This window comes from Mus caroli, chromosome 19, assembly GCF_900094665.2.
Source record: "Mus caroli chromosome 19, CAROLI_EIJ_v1.1, whole genome shotgun sequence".
Lineage (NCBI taxonomy): Eukaryota > Metazoa > Chordata > Mammalia > Rodentia > Muridae > Mus > Mus caroli.
The window spans coordinates 9,210,235-9,226,820 of NC_034588.1; the positions used below are offsets into that span (position 1 = coordinate 9,210,235).

At 43.0% G+C, this 16,586-nt stretch overlaps 1 protein-coding gene across 1 annotated transcript; it reads left to right on the forward strand.

The window, feature by feature from the left end:
- Cblif (cobalamin binding intrinsic factor) lies at positions 1-16,586 on the forward strand. The gene is made up of 9 exons (XM_021152490.1): positions 1-167; positions 869-1,045; positions 2,088-2,201; positions 2,934-3,074; positions 5,143-5,324; positions 10,772-10,949; positions 12,016-12,217; positions 13,379-13,497; positions 16,330-16,586. Exons 1-9 carry the CDS (start codon positions 77-79, stop codon positions 16,389-16,391), a joined length of 1,266 nt encoding a protein of 421 aa, XP_021008149.1. The 5' UTR covers positions 1-76; the 3' UTR covers positions 16,392-16,586.

A 16,586-nucleotide genomic window follows, 5' to 3' on the forward strand; every position in this document is an offset into this window, starting at 1 on the left:
ATTACAAAAATAAGTGCACACAGGAGAAGGTAGAGGAACACTTCACTAGCAAACACTAGTGTTCGTGGAAAGGGAGATGTGGACAGGCATGGCTTGGCTTATCCTCTACCTCCTAAGTGTTCTCTGGGCTGTGGCAGGAACCAGCACCCATGCCCAGAGCTCTTGCTGTGAGTATATGATTGTTTTGATGGGAAAGGAACAGACCCCTCCGGAGGCAGAGATTTCAGGCACAGTTGTGCTGATGAAAAGGAGGAGGAACAGCAGTCACTATAGGAGTATCAAAGAGGTGGACAGAAGACAGGGCGGAGCCATGTTCCACGGACTGTCATCCAGGGAAGCCATCTTTCATGACTTTAGAGCACAATTCTCTGAGAGTCAGGTCAATGCATTTTTCATTGAAGGAGACTGAATTATGACTTCAGGCATGTTGGTTGCTGGAACAAGGCCGATACTTAGTGGTAACTGAGAGCCCGAATATTTGCTGAGAGCAAATTATGTCTCAAATCATCAAGAGTCTTCACGTAGAGGGAAGAGAAGAGGGAAATGAATATAAAAGAAATCAGTGACTTCTGGGAAGTGGTTAGAAATCATGTTAATTACCTCTGAGCTGTACCACTCAGAGTTGGCACAGGAGAAATCACTTTAAATATAGAGATCATTGGAGAAAGTGTAAGGACTAATGCGCCTCTAAAGAAAAATGTTGTTATTTTCTATATTCCTCTTCTATTACTTGATCCCCAAAAGCTCTCAAGCCTTCTGCTAAAAGGCCTAAAAGACTCGGAAATTCTGTTTCCGAGAAAGGGGCAGAGGGCTGAGGAGAAAGAGGGATGAGTGAAGATTTTGTGTCAAGTGGCTTTCCTCTTCTCAGCTGTGCCCCCAGATCAGCAACCCTGGGTCGATGGCCTACAAGCGCTCATGGAGAACTCGGTGACTGATTCAGACTTCCCAAACCCCAGCATCCTGATTGCCATGAACCTGGCCGGTGCCTACAACATGGAGGCCCAGAAACTCCTGACTTACCAGCTCATGGCCAGTGACAGTGCAGGTTAGACACTGGATCCCCTCCCTGCAACCTGAATCTTCCACGCACAGGCCACGCCCAGACCCCAGCTCTGTGTCATCACCCACCCCAGAGCTACCTCTGATGACACTTCACTCACTTCTCCCTACACAGCAGCAGGGCATCTGTACACATGAGACAGCAGAACTATCAGGAAAGGGGCAGGCAGGATGCTCAGGGAACAACATGGGGGCTTCTGATTCCAGACCTGCTGCTTATAAATAAGTCACCAGATGCCACTTATTCACCGAGCCCTCCAAGGACAAAAACAATAATAAGTGACAGTAACAACAAAGTTTGGGGTCCACTTACTTCCCAGGAATTGCCTGAGGGTTCAAAGTGCATAACCAAGTTTACTTTCTGCCTGTAGGCTTCCATGGACTTGTACAGACATTCTCACTTCTTTTATAGACAGATGCCAGGGATTGTTCCTTAGTGTATACTAATTATAGAACGAGTTTCATTATGCAGTCATTGAGTCACACAGACAACACTAGAGTCAATGTTTCCTCGAGAATTTGTTTCTGTGTCTCCTTCTTTGGAAAAAGAAGAGTTTAAAATCCTGTGAGTGCACTTCTGGAAAATCCAAATCCCAGATGGGAGGCTGCTCTCAGCGGGAGCATCTCTGCGAGTTCCTGAGCAGCCAGGGATACGGAGTGAAACATTGTCTCAAAAAAAAAATTAAAGGAGGGTGGGGGGGCAACTGGGAAATGGGCTTGTGAAACCGCTCTCAGGTACACGGCTCTGTGGCTATGCAGGGTTCCCAGTCTGAGTTTAAATCCACAGAACTATAGAGGGAATAACGGACTCCACAAAGTGGCCTTTGGACCTCCACATGTGGCTGTGGCTCTTGCGCGTGTGCGCATATGCACACACACACACACACACACACACACACGCACACACGCACATCCATGCACACACACATACAGTAATAATAATAAACATATGTTTTAAGTTTAAAAGACAAGTGCAATGGCCTTGCCTGAGAATGCCTGCCCTTCTCCTCCTGTTCTCTCTGCTGCAGACCTGACAAGTGGGCAGCTTGCCCTCACCGTTATGGCTCTCACGTCCTCCTGCAGAGACCCTGGAAGTAAAGTGTCCACTCTACTGAAGAAAATGGAGAACTGGTCACCTTCAAGTAAGAGCTCATGGGAAGGAAGGGAAGAGTGTAGGGTCCTTCCTGAGAACTGTCAAACCAGAAAAGAAGAGAAGGAAGGGGAGAGTGGAGGGTCCTTCCTGAGAACTGTCAAACCAGAAAGGAAGAGAAGGAAGGGGAGAGTGGAGGGTCCTTCCTGAGAACTGTCAAACCAGAAAGGAAGAGAAGGAAGGGGAGAGTGGAGGGTCCTTCCTGAGAACTGTCAAACCAGAAAGGAAGAGAAGGAAGGGGAGAGTGGAGGGTCCTTCCTGAGAACTGTCAAACCAGAAAGGAAGGGAAGAAAGGAAAGAGTGGAGGGTCCTTCCTGAGAACTGTCAAACCAGAAAGGAAGGGAAGGAAGGGAAGGAAGGGAAGAGTGGAGGGTCCTTCCTGAGAACTGTCAAACCAGAAAGGAAGATTATGCAAATGGGAAGTAAAAAGTCAGGGAGGAGGCATGAGGCCACCTCTGCTCTGACAGACCCCCGCCCCCGCCTCCATAAGTCTCTCTTCTCGGCCAATATGAAGCTCACTGGGAAGCCACCATCCACTCAGGCCTTCTCTTCAAACAGCAGATGACACTCTCAATCTGAAAAACATTGGTGTCTTCCTTTGCCAGTCTTTCTATGACTATGACAGGTTTTCTAATGATTTCTATTTAAAAGCTTTGGCCCACGTTACTTAAAAAGTCTCCAGTGTGGTAAGTGTTAATCTAATAATGGGTCTCTGTCTTCTGAGGCCCGGGTGCTGAATCCTCGGCCTTCTATGGGCCTGGTTTGGCTATCCTCGCACTGTGCCAGAAGAGTTCAGAGGCGACCTTACCCATCGCAGTGCGCTTCGCTAAGACCCTGATGATGGAACCCTCTCCCTTCAATGTGGGTAAGCTGTTGCCGCTAGACCTAGGCTGAGAGGATCAGGGTCACAGTGGATGAGAGCTGGTGATAGAGCGGGAGATAAAGGGGAGGAAGTGGAGCGGAGAGCCATGCAGGTGGCCGGGTATGCAAACATTGAACAAAGGTTTATAGGATGTGTTGAGTTAAGGACAGATCTCCACAGGGACAATAAACACATCACACAAGTCATAAGTTATTTTCAAATAAAATGGAAACGTCTTGCCTCAGCCCTACCTTTCACTCCTTAATTGTTACTAATTCTCCCACACTCAGTGTTTCCATATGTTTCTCCTTTTGCCATCCAAATGCCCTTTCTATAACCAGCTATTTTCTTTTTTATTCTTTTTGTCTTTTTTCCATTTTTTATTAGATATTTTCTTTATTTACATTTCAAATGTTATCCCCTTTCCTGGTTTCCCCCTCTGAAAACCCCTTCCCCCTATCCCCTTCCCCCTATCCCCTTCCCCCTCTCCCTGCTCATCAATCCAACCACTCCTGCCTCCTGGCCCTGGCATGCCCCTATACTGGGGCATTGAGCCTTCACAGGACCAAGGGCCTCTGCTACATATGCAACTGGAGCCATGAGTTCCACCATGTGTACTCTTTGGTTTTTTTGTTTTTTGTTTTTGTTTTGTTTTGTTTTGTTTTGTTTTCGAGACAGGGTTTCTCTGTGTAGCCCTGGCTGTCCTGGCACTCACTTTGTAGACCAGGCTGGCCTCGAACTCAAAAATCCGCCTGCCTCTGCCTCCCGAGTGCTGGGATTAAAGGCATGCGCCACCACACCCGGCCATGTGTACTCTTTGGTTGGTGGTTTAGTCCCAGGGAGCTCTGGGGGTACTGGTTCGTTCATGTTGTTGTTCTTCCTATGGGACTGCAAACCCCTTCAGCTCCTTGGGTCCTTTCTCTAGCTCCTTCATTGGGGACCCTGTACTCAGTCCAATGGATGGCTGTGAGCATCCACTTCTGTATTTGTCAGGCACTGGCAGAGCCTCTCAGGAGACAGCTATATCAGGTGCTGACAGCTATTTTCTGAAACCAACACAGGGACCTTCTTCTTCCCTTCACTCACACTGGGCTGCCTTCAAACTGAATCCTTTCCCTGCCTGATGTTCTTTCCTGTGCTTGGCCTTTCTATGTGTACTGATCCCTCCTCAGTTGGGGCCCCTGGCATGGAGCCCTCTGCCACCCTCTAAGCAATAATATCATACCAGGCTTTTTTTGCTCACTCCACAGGCCTCAGCAGCAAGCTTTTTCCTTTTACTATCAGACAAATGGGTAGATACAGTCCGGGGCTCTTCTCAGGGATCAAGAGCAGACTGACACCCCTTTCTACCTGCAATCTCTGTAAGCTCAGGAAGTGTGGTGGGCTTCTGTGTCTCAGGGGTCAATAACACTGTCACTTTTAATGGTGCTCTGAGAATTCAGATGAGGTGGGAAGGCCAGGGGGAGAGCTGCCACTTGCTAGTGGTTTTTTTGTTTTTGTTTTTGTTTTTGTTTTTTTGTTTTTTCTTGTTCTGATCTTGTTAGAGTTTGCTCCTTTGGTCCACACATGTTTATCACATGCAAATAACAAAAAGTCCCTGTGCTGGGTGCTATGGGGGATATAGAGTCACCACTTCCCAAGCATTTACAGAGCCCAGGAGCCACGACACATGACACAGAACCCTGACAGAGCAAAAGACGCATAAACCACAGGTGCTAGAGACTCAGGCTGCTGTGCTGGGAAGACCAAGGTGACTTCCCTGAGCAGCTGACAGCTGGGACTTCCAGAACTGCTGACATGGAGATGAGAAGTGAGCCTGAACACAGGTCTGGAGCTGTTAAGTTGTGTACAAGTGTTTCTAAGTCTGCTGCTCACTGGCTGTGTGGCCTTGTGCAGTTACTCCACTGCTCTGAGCTCCCATTTCCTCATATCTTAAATGAAGATGGGTCCTGCTCCACAGGCCGTCCCCAGAGCTACAGGAAGTCCTATAACTAGGTTACAATAAGCACCTGATGATGAACACTGGCTGTGGTGGTAATCGTGGTGGGGGTTTGTCTCCATTCTGGCACAGACACAGGAGCAGTGGCAACCTTGGCCCTGACCTGTATGTACAACAAGATTCCTGTGGGTTCTCAAGAAAACTACAGAGACCTGTTTGGTCAGGCACTGAAGGCTATTGTGGAGAATATCAGCTTGAGGATCAAAGCTGATGGCATCATCGGAGACATCTACAGCACTGGCCTTGCCATGCAGGTAAGGCATCCTATTTGCTCCTAATCTAGGCCAGGCTAATAACATTGAACTGTAAGGCCAAGGGACTGTGTGTATACTAACATACCTAGGAAAGTCTAACTAATGTGATTTGGGGTCAATTCCTGAACTACCTTGCCTCAGTTTCTCCACTAAGAAAATGCAGGTGTTTACTAGTTCAGAGAGAAAATGTGAAGACAAACCTAAAAGAATTCATTTTTCCTTTCTTGGAAAAAAATGAAACAAATAAATCAAGATTTTTGAGGGCTTACTATCAATAATGACCAGCTTACTAGTAACAGTCATACTCTACTGAATGTTTGGTGTACACATACCAATATGAAAGCAGTCTTTCCAAAATATTGATGGAATTTTGTGCTTCAAACTGACCAGGAAAATGTTCTTTTTTATCTTTACCCACAAAAAGTTGGTTTGTATTTAAAATGATTAATGTAAGTAATGTAAAGTTGACACACGCACACATGTACACACTCAAATAAATACTAAAAATGATCTAGTAAATAGCAGATAGAGCCAAGCCTGTATCCCAGCTGAGTCTGTAGGTTATGCTATGTCTCACCCACTAATCCCCAGGCTTGAATTGGAAAAGATGCTTTTTTTTTTTAAGTATGCTCCTTTTTGTCTTTTTTTAATTAGATATTTTCTTTATATACATTTCAAATTTCAAATGTTATCCCGAAAGTTCCCCATACCCTCCCCTCCACCCCCCTATCCACCCACTCCCACTTCTTGGCCCTGGCGTTCCCCTGTACTGGGGCATATAAAGTTTGCAAGACCAATGGGCCTCTCTTCCCAGTGATGGCCGACTCAGCCATCTTCTGCTACATATGCAGCTAGAGACACGAGCTCCAGGGGGTACTGGTTAGTTCATATTGTTGTTCCACCTATAGGGTTGCAGAACCCTTGGGTACTTTCTCTAGTTCCTCCATTGGGGGCCCTGTGATCCATCCAATAGCTGACTGTGAGTATCCACTTCTGTATTTGCCAGGCACCGGCATAGTCTCACAAGAGACAGCTATATTAGGGTTCTTTCAGCACAATCTTGCTTGTGTATGCAATGGTGTCAGNGTTTGGAGGCTGATTATGGGATGGATNCCNGGNTATGGCAGTCTCTAGATGGTCCATCCTTTCGTCTCAGCTCCAAACTTTGTCTCTGTAACTCCTTCCATGGGTGTTTTGTTCCCAATTCTAAGAAGGGGCAAAGTGTCCACACTTTAGTCTTCATTCTTCTTGAGTTTCATGTGTTTTGCAAATTGTATCTTATATCTTGGGTATTCTAAGTTTCTGGGCTAATATCCACTTATCAGTGAGTACATATCACGTGAGTTCTTTTGTGATTGGGTTACCTCACTCAAGATGATGCCCTCCAGGTCCATCCATTTGCCTAGGAATTTCATAAATTCATTGTTTTTAATAGCTGAGTAGTACTCCATTGTGTAAATGTACCACATTTTCTGTATCCATTCCTCTGTTGAGGGGCATCTGGGTTATTTCCAGCTTCTGGCTACTATAAATAAGGCTGCTATGAACATAATGGAGCATGTGTCCTTCTTACCGGTTGGAACATCTTCTGGATATATGCCTAGGAGAGATATTGCGGGATCCTCTGGTAGTACTATGTCCAATTTTCTGAGGAACCGCCAGACTGATTTCCAGAGTGGTTGTACAAGCTTGCAATCCCACCAACAATGGAGGAGTGTTCCTCTTTCTAAGATCAAAAATTCAGGTGACAGCAGATGCTGTGGAGGATGTGGAGAAAAAGTATGCTTTTAACTGAAATATAATTGTATTCCTTTCCTGTCTCCACTTGGCATGCCAACTATTTTTTTTTACTTATTCATTTCACATCCTGCTCACTGCCCCTCTCCCAGTGACCCCCTTCCACAATCCTTCCTCCCATTCTCCTTCTCCTGTGAGCAGGTAGGGCCACCCCTAGGTATCCCTGCAACCTGGCACTTCAAGGCTCTGTGAGGCTAGCCACATCCTCTCCCACTAAAGCCAGACAAAGCAGCCCAGCTAAAATAATATAGCCCACATACAGGCAACAGCTTTTGGGATAGCCTCTGCTCCAGTTGTTTGGGACACACATGAAGACCAACTTCCAACCTCTGTTACATATGTGGAGGGGGAGATGTCTAGATCCAGTTGTCATATGCTCTTTGGTTGGTGGTTCAGTCTCTGAGAGTCCCCAAGGGTCCAGGTTAGTTGATTTTCTTGGTCTTCCTGTGGTGTTCCTATTCACTTCCTGGCCCACAAGGGAAAGATGCTCTTGACAGCCCCAAATCTGTCACCATCCTCCAGCCGCTGTTGACTAGGGCAAGAATCCTTCATGGGAAATAGATGCATCCATGATGATGGAAAGAGATTACCAACTAGAATCATAAATTATAAAGTCACAGGTGGTCAAATCCTCTAGCCATACTAAGATATTGGTGATCTAAAGTTTCTAAATATCTTAGGATATTAAGAGAAAACTGCATCATAAACTCCAAACCTCAGAAACCCCAGAAAAGGGAGAGGGCTGGAGCCCTAAGCTTTGTGTAGCTCTGGGCTACTATCAGAAGGAAATCATCTCCTGAGGGGAAAAAAAAAAGAGACTGGTGTTGGTAACCTCTACATACTAAAAATTAGAGAAGAGTCCACAGAACATATGTAATAATCAGTGTCAAGCATAAGAATGAAGACAGCTCACCAATCCAAAATGCCATGTGTGGAAATGCCTAAGAGCAAAGCTACTTCTTGTCATGGTCACCCCAATTTAGTCATGAAAGAAAACTATTTACCATAGCCAAGCCATAAAACAGCAACCCCAGAACTCAGGTCTAGAAACTTCTGTGGAAAGCAGGCATCCTGAGGGAATGAGTTTAAGATTGGGTTTGCCAGGGTAGGACCCTCACTTAACCTTGTTTAAGGTTTCTGATTGGTTTAGTGCCAGATGCAGAACTGTTTTCTTTGCCGATTTGGCGTAGGAATTCTATTTGGGATTTCATCACTTTCTAGGTACTCTGGTAGATTATGCGTGAGAACAAAGCTTTTCCTATCAAAGGGTAAGGCCTTATTTATATCCAGATAGCACTCACCATGTAGATTTCTTGTCACTTACCACATATACCTTCTCCGTGCCTGCCTGTCTACACATGCACCTGGAGTTTACCCAGAAAGCCGGAAGAGTCAGACTAACGAGTGTCTAATCTATAACCATTATCTAATCTGAAAAGTTGTGCTGTTGAGATCAAAGGGTTCTAGACCCATTACAACAGGGTTTGAATTTCAAGTCTGCCCCAATCTAAGACAAATGTTGACTTTCCTTGAGTTTCATTTTCCCCAAAAGAGCAAGGCTATAACCACACTGAGTGCCATGTGATATACAAAAACATCACAAGTACAATGCCATGCCCACTCACTGTCCATGAACTCTCAGCACAACAGGAGAGCTATAAAGCTTTCAGCCTTTGCTCACTCACCCAAGGATGACAGTCCTTGCATGACCTGAGACACTCTCAAGCCTTCCTAAAGGCACTTCTACCCTGAAACTTCTCATCCTTCCATACCATCTACTGCACCAAAGTTTCCTCTGGTAGGAACTGACCTCAACAAGGAGTCTGGTAAGATTCTTCATACAGAGTTAGCAATTATTTCTGATGGCTTAATGCTCTAGTATGTCGGAATAAATGTTTTATTCCCAGGAAAAAATATATCACAGTAGAAGCTACTACTGCTGAGGAGTATCTAGCTAGTACTCTTAGGCTAACCTGCCTTGTTAAGTGGCCTCTATGGAGAGTTTCGGTCTGTATTTGCTGAAGCTAACATGGTGACTGTTCCTGTCACAGATGTCCAAGTGCCCACTCTGCTCTTTCTAGCTGAGACAACCATCTCTGACTCTCCTCCTTCGCCCATTTTCTCTTCCCAGCTTCATGCAAACTTGTCATTGGCCAACGAAGCTTGCTATCATACTTGGGGGCTTTAGTTAGCATAACTGTTAGAGGAATGGAGGATGCAATGATAGTTTCCACATCATGCCTTGCAAAATACTTTCCCAAACTGGCTCACTGGACCCTCAAATGATGCCCCTCCAAAGACAAGCAGGACTTATACTTTCTAATTTAGCCCTAAGAGACAGAAAAATTTGCCAGAGAAAGTAAATAGGTTGGCATAGTAATCCAGACTTGTTTTGCAAGTACCAGAAGCCCAATTTTAAAATGACAATTTAATATTTCACATACCTGGGGATGTCAAGACTAGATGAAGTGATTTCAAGAATAACCAGAATAAAAAGATCAAATGACACATAAGAGACCCACTCTTAGTAGCCTCTCATGCCCGGTTTCACTCATTCTCTCCTGCTGTGTGGAATTTAAGATGGTTAATGACAGCTTCGTGTTTACTCATACAGTCACAACTAAAATATACAAGCAGGAGACATGTTTTTTTCTTTCAGTATGGGTGTATCAGGGAAGAACCGATTGATGCATGAATCCACCAGTCACTGTTCCCAAGGAGACCAGTGCAACCCAGGCCATGACTCCATCCCAAGGCCAGGGCTGTGGAGACTGTGACTGCAGTCCTGACATAGACACAGGCTTTGGGACTGCAGTCCTGACATAGACACAGGCTTTGGGAGAAGTTCACCAAATTCTGTGCATGACAACACAAATCAAGAGCAGTGTACTGCATATGCCAGTCCAGGTTGCCCTAGACTACAACAGCTCCTTCTAAGACTTGCTTCATTATCCTTGTTCTACAGCTAAAAACTTGTCATGAATACAGCAACTCTGGCAGTATTCCCTGCCTCTCATCATTGACCAGATAATTGTTCAGTGCTATGTTGTTGTTGTTGTTGTTGTTGTTGTTGTTGTTTTTATTTTACCTTATCTTATGTGTATAGGTAGGCAAAATTCCATATACACATGTACATATTCCATATACACCTCAGGTACTAGGCATGTATGCATCACATACATGCCTAATACCTGAGGAGGCCATAAGAGGGCAAGGCCATAAGGTGATGATGGGTCCCCTGGAAGTGGAGTTACAGATGGTTGTGAGCTGCCATGTGGCTTCTGTGAAGTAAGCCAAGGTCCCTGGGAAGAGCAGACAATGATCTAACACTGATTTATCTTTCCGGCTCATCATTGTTAAGCACTTGTTTGCCGTTAGCTAGGAGACTGTGCCCACAGCCTCATTCATTGACAGGCCAGTGCCTTTGCTGGGTGCTACCCCTCCACTCCTTCTATGACTATCATGGGACAGATTCTGTGAAAGACAAATGTGATTCAAAACCTTGTGCTGCTTCAGTTTGGATTCTGGAAGATCATAAAGATTAGCAATCAAGTTCACCCCTCACAAGAGCCATCTCCCCACTATACCTAATCAGATTATATATATATATAATTATATATATATAATATCCTTGCTCATGCCCACCCCAGGCTCTCTCCGTGACACCTGAGCAACCTACCAAGGAGTGGAACTGTGAGAAGACTATGCATACGATACTCAACGAGATTAAGCAGGGGAAATTCCAAAACCCCATGTCCATTGCCCAAATTCTCCCTTCCTTGAAAGGCAAGACTTACCTAGATGTGCCCCAAGTAACATGTGGTCCTGGTAAGTACTTCTCAGTGACCTCCCTTCTTATGTTATAACTGAGCTACTTATAGTACAATAGCGTGTGGCTTGATGTTGAGTAGCATGTAAGACTGTTTTGTCCATGTATCCCATATGGACAGACAGAGCCTCAACTGATCTCCAATCTTAACAATGTGTTCTAGCACACAGCCACAGTGTCTAGCCTTCAGAATTCATCTCCTTACACTAAACACCTACTTTAAGGAGGTAGAAGGCCCATGGTCACCACAAGGAGCTTCATTCATTCCACAAATGGACTGCCAAGCATCACTAAGTCTTCTCTGCTCTACAAAGTCATAAAACAGACATACAGACAAAACTACAGTCTTTACAGTAATGAAATCAGTATTAAATAAAAATCAATGCCATCTACACTATAAAAGCAACAGGAAGAAAAGGGGGAGGAGACTAATTACCAATTGTTGACTTTATTGGACTTAAAAGGCACAGATGAAATTCATCCAAGCTTTTAAGATCTAAAATGATAGCCTGACAGAATACCAACAGGATAGGGTGGAAGCTTGACATCTTACTTTATAGCATCTTTATATCCAATCTAATACAGTACTGAAATATTTAAAATTCAGATTGCCCATGCAGAGCCTTCCTAAAACTTTTGTCACTCCAGAAAAAATAAATCTTTGAAATCAATTCCTTCAATTATTTGTTCTTATCAAATACTTCCTCCGGAACTCACCAGCTTCATATGACAGGAAGAAATGATAGGATCTTCATAGACTTCAGTGATGAATCTACAGGAGCCAAAGTCAAGCAAATCCATTGCCATCAGATGAAGCGTTGCTACCTTGGCCTCACTGCCTACCTTGGCCTCACTTGCCTAGGCTGCTTCCCAGTGACATCACAAGCTTAACATGGAGTCTTTGCCAGGACTCTAGAGTAGTTGTCCAAGTATTTTGTTAAAGAATTTAAAGGTTATTATTTTCTTGAAATCTTTTCTGGGATATATTGTCAACAGCAATGACTTTTGCAGCCATAACTCAAATCTCAAAACCTTTGATAAACCTGGCCTTTTTGCTCCTTACAGGTCATGAAGTGCCACCAACTTTAACTGACTATCCTACCCCGGTCCCCACTTCAGTATCTAACATTACCGTCATATATACCATAAACAATCAGCTGAGAGGGGTTGATCTGCTTTTCAATGTGACCATCGAGGTTAGTGTGAAAAGCGGATCTGTGCTACTTGCTGTCCTAGAAGAAGCACAGCGCAAAAACTCCATGTTCAAGTGAGTGGTGCGAACAGCGTTGCCCTCCCCAAGCCTGACTCAGATTCCTCCTGTATCCTCCTTCCCATCCTCTCTCTCCTAAGATCACATAACAGGTAACTAGAGAGTTCAGAGCTAAGCATGGACTTGTCTGCCTTTAAATTTTACATTCTACCCACTATCCTGTTAGGAAAGAGTAGAATGTGGAAATGGATTGCAGAGGAGAGTGTAAACGTTTGAAAAAAGAGGAAGCAATAGAGGAAGATAGGGAGGTCACAGAGAAAGATAGAAGGAGTCAAAGGACCCTGGGAATACATGACAAAGAAAAGAGGACACTTGATACCCAAACCCTCTGGATATACTTGGAGAGAAAAAAGAACCAACTGCCTCCATAACCACAATATAATCAGTTATTTAATAATCTTACAGAATTTTTTCTATACATAATACAAATAGCTGTGATTCATCAGATTCATGGGCTGGCATACTTTTCTCTAAAATTTGTGTCCCTTATTTTCTATGATTTATTTTATTTTTAACAATGTGAGGAGCAGGAACATATCTGTGCATGTGAGTGTGGGTACGTTTGGAGGCCAGGGGCACCAGATCCCATGATTCTTTATATAAGGTCCTCCAATAATTTGAACATCATTAGAGTTGATCATTAACAGAGTGCACCCCATACGATTCACATGCACACTGTCCTCTATAATGGCTACTCCTTTTACTGCAATGCAATATTCTATACAAGAAAACCTTGGACCTCAACTGTGCCATGGAGATATGTGTGATGAAATGAGTAGAAATTGTTTAATAGTACATACATTGAGGTACTCATTCATCTGGAATCCTCAACATAACAAACAGAAATAAATCCATAGAATCTGAAAAATACATACTATGCAAGATAAAGATTGTTCCAAATGATATATCCATAAAATGTGAATACCTAAATATGGAAATACCTATCAACTCACTCAACTGCAAACGTTAACCAAAACCCTTCAAATGCTATTCAGTGAAATTTCACTTTAAGTGGCATGATTCCATACTCACTAGGCATTTGTATTTTCTCTTCTGAACATTATTTTTATCTGTTTTTTAAAGCATTATTACACCTATCTCTCTATCTTGCCTCCTGTTGCCTGGCTTCAACCAAGGTTATCCACATTTTATTCTTAGATTTGAAACCACAATGACATCCTGGGGCCTTATTGTCTCTTCTATCAACAATATCGCTGAGAACGTTAATCACAAGACATACTGGGAGTTTCTTAGTGGCAAAACGCCTTTGGATGAAGGTAAGAAAAGCAAAGGAATGTCTTTTTCTTCCAATTGGAAGGCTACATTTACTACTTCTTTAATTAATGTACTTGTATAATATGATAATGTACATGCTTATAATAAGGGTAGGTATAGGAATTGAGTGTTGTAGATAATCATTACATACTCTGCAATTATTAGTGACTCTAAATTCAAGAGATGAGAGGTGGATTATACATTGGTGGTTAACTCCAAGACACCAAGAGTGCATCAGTGTAGCATTAAGGAAAGAAATAAAAGCAGTTACCATTTCCCCCTAGGGCCATTTCACCAAGAGTGAGTCCAGATTTGTATTCTCTACTTCATCAAATATGTGCCTTCCATCTCTGTCTTTCTGTTGCGTTCATCTGAATCTGTACCTGATGTAAGAAGGCTGCCTTGTCGATCTGTCTGGCCCTGGGTGTGATTGTGTATGCCTGCCATGAGTCTATTACATGGCTATGTGTACATCCCTCACACAGGCTTTACTGTGTCTTTATTAAACAGCACAGAGCATCACATGGGGAAGGAATGGGATACTTTACAGAAATATTTAACAGTCCTATAAACACCAGTGTTTACCAGCCAATTTCCCTAAATAGATGCTTTCAAACTTTCCAGTAGATTTGAGGAAGCTGTTGTCATCTTAGGTATTTGCTGCTCTCCGCAAATGATACACATGCATTGTTTCTGGGTCTGGGTCTTGGAAGAGAACATAACAAGAACTTAAGATTATGCCTATGTGTTGTCTTAAGTTGTAAAGTTTGATTACATGGAGAATTCAAGGCAAGATTCAATTCTTATGCTTCTCCTAAAGGCAGGTTAAGCAAAAAACCTGAATACACAATAGTCTTAAGTCGTAAGTAACCTCCAGGTATACTATTAACCCTGCAGTGAGGTCCAGCAAAAGTCCCAGGCTCTTAGAATGTAAGAGATATTTCAGAATATTGCATCACCACAAGATGTCAAAGGTACCTGTTTGAAAAATGAGCCTAGAATTTAACAGAACAGAAATCAAGTCCAGGTTTCCAAACTCTAGGACAAGTGAGCTTTCTAACACAGCCTCATCAAAACTTCAACTCCCACCTTCTGTTTAGTCTCTGATAAAGGAATGTTTGTAACTATACATTTATGGAATAAACATAGCAAGAATGGAACTCAGACTCCAGCAAATTAATATTTCTGAAAGGTTTTGCATAAGCGCTGAAACTTCTTCCCACTTAAAGAGCACTGGGCATGGTTTTGTCTAAGGATCATGTTAACCGGACACTGATTGTCACTGTGAAGAGGACTGTGAATTCTAACAGAGTCACAGGAGGCCAAGGCTGTGTCTTGAAGGCTCCATTCCCCAATTTTACCATGGGAGAGACTGTTTGCTTACAGTCTACCATATAGTTAGGAAAAGCTGCCCAGTCAGAATTCATGGGCTGCAGGACCAGGCTTTGTTAAAAAAAACTCCTCTCATAATCACAATCTACAGTACACAAATAAGGAATCATTCTCTACAGCTATAAAATGGAAATATTATTTCCATGGGTTATTGTGAGGATTAAAAAAATGCAGTGACTTTTTGAAGAGTGTGTGTTCAAAATGCTTGTTGTCACTGTTATTTCTGCCACCACTTTGATCTCAAAAGATTACTCTGAAATTTTAAAGGGGCTTATTCCTCATGTCTGCAAAAAACTTCCTTTCTCTGGGATCAAAGACAGTAAAAAGTAAAGATGTCCAATTCAAAACCATTTGGGTATGAACCTCATGTTTACTGTTGCCAGAACTACCTAAAAGATAAGATATCGACATCATTTCTCTTTCTTATCCTGAAGGATTCTCAGCCTATTGCCCTTTCTATTTCTTACAAAAATGTTCCAAAAATAAGTGAGATTCCCCCTTAAAGATTTTAGCTTGAACCATTTATCGAATGGTTACTATGTGCCAGATACTGGCTTCTAATATTAAAGATAAATTTCAGAAAAAAATTTAGCAAAACTTTTCTGTGTGAGAGAAGAAAGGGGTTATCCCCAAAATCATACTCCACAAAATGATAACCTAAAAGCTGAAAATTAGAAATCCATAGACATTTGTGCAGCAATATATAAAGCAAATACAAGAGGAATACAGTATCTTTACAGAGAGAGAGAGAGAGAGAGAGAGAGAGAGAGAGAGAGAAGGAGAGGAGAGAGAAGAAAAAGAGAGAGACGGCTTCACAGTTAAAGGCACCTACTGCTCTTACAAAGAACCCAGCACCCACATCAAGTGCCTCACAACAGCCTGTAATCCCAGTTCCTTCTTCTATTCTCCACGAACACCTTCACATATGTGGTGCACATGCACGCGCACGTGCACACACACACACACAAATAATAATAATAAATATTTAAGAAAGAAAGAAAGAAAGAAAGAAAGAAAGAAAGAAAGAAAGAAAGAAAGAAAGAAAGGAAGGAAGGAAGGAAGGAAGGAAGGAAGGAAGAAAGAAAGAAAGGAAGAAAGGAAGAAAGAAAGAAATCCGTAAACAGGACTAGAAAGAGCTGATAAAGACATCTGGAGCCAGGCTTTGTGGCCTGAGTTTGATTCCTGGGACCCACGTGATGGAAAGTGAGAATCAGTTCTCACAAGTTGTCCTCTGAGCTTCACATGCATGCATCCACACACATACACAAATAAATAACAATAATAAAAATGTTTTAAAAGAAATCCTGAAACATTCAAAACTTACATTTCTGCCCACTTCTCGCTGTGGTGATCTTACCCATCTAACAAGGTTAATGAGCTGATGTTTGGCCTGGAAAGTTTATGTGCACTGTGAACACGTGTTATCCTCTGCCTTTTTCCAGGGGTTGCTTACTATATCCCCTTCAATCATGAGCACATCACAGCCAACTTCACCCAATACTGAGAAGGAGTATCTTCTGACCCATGTGACAAAAGGATGGTTTGGGTTGTTTTGTTTTGTTTTGTTTTCCATATCATTTCAAATCTGTGCCAAGAAAAGCAGATATTAACAATGCTACTCTCTTCCTGAGCCACTGTGTGGAATAAATGATGCAGATGCTCACCATTGTGACTCATGCAATAAAATTTCTGGCTTCTC

Excerpts from the sequence above, each read along its gene's own strand:
- Cblif (XM_021152490.1), top strand. The coding sequence starts at position 77 with ATGTGGACAGGCATGGCTTGGCTTATCCTCTACCTCCTAAGTGTTCTC. Across the intron at positions 12,218-13,378 it reads CGCAAAAACTCCATGTTCAA|ATTTGAAACCACAATGACAT; the intron begins GTGAGTGGTGCG and ends TTTTATTCTTAG. Across the intron at positions 13,498-16,329 it reads CAAAACGCCTTTGGATGAAG|GGGTTGCTTACTATATCCCC; the intron begins GTAAGAAAAGCA and ends GCCTTTTTCCAG.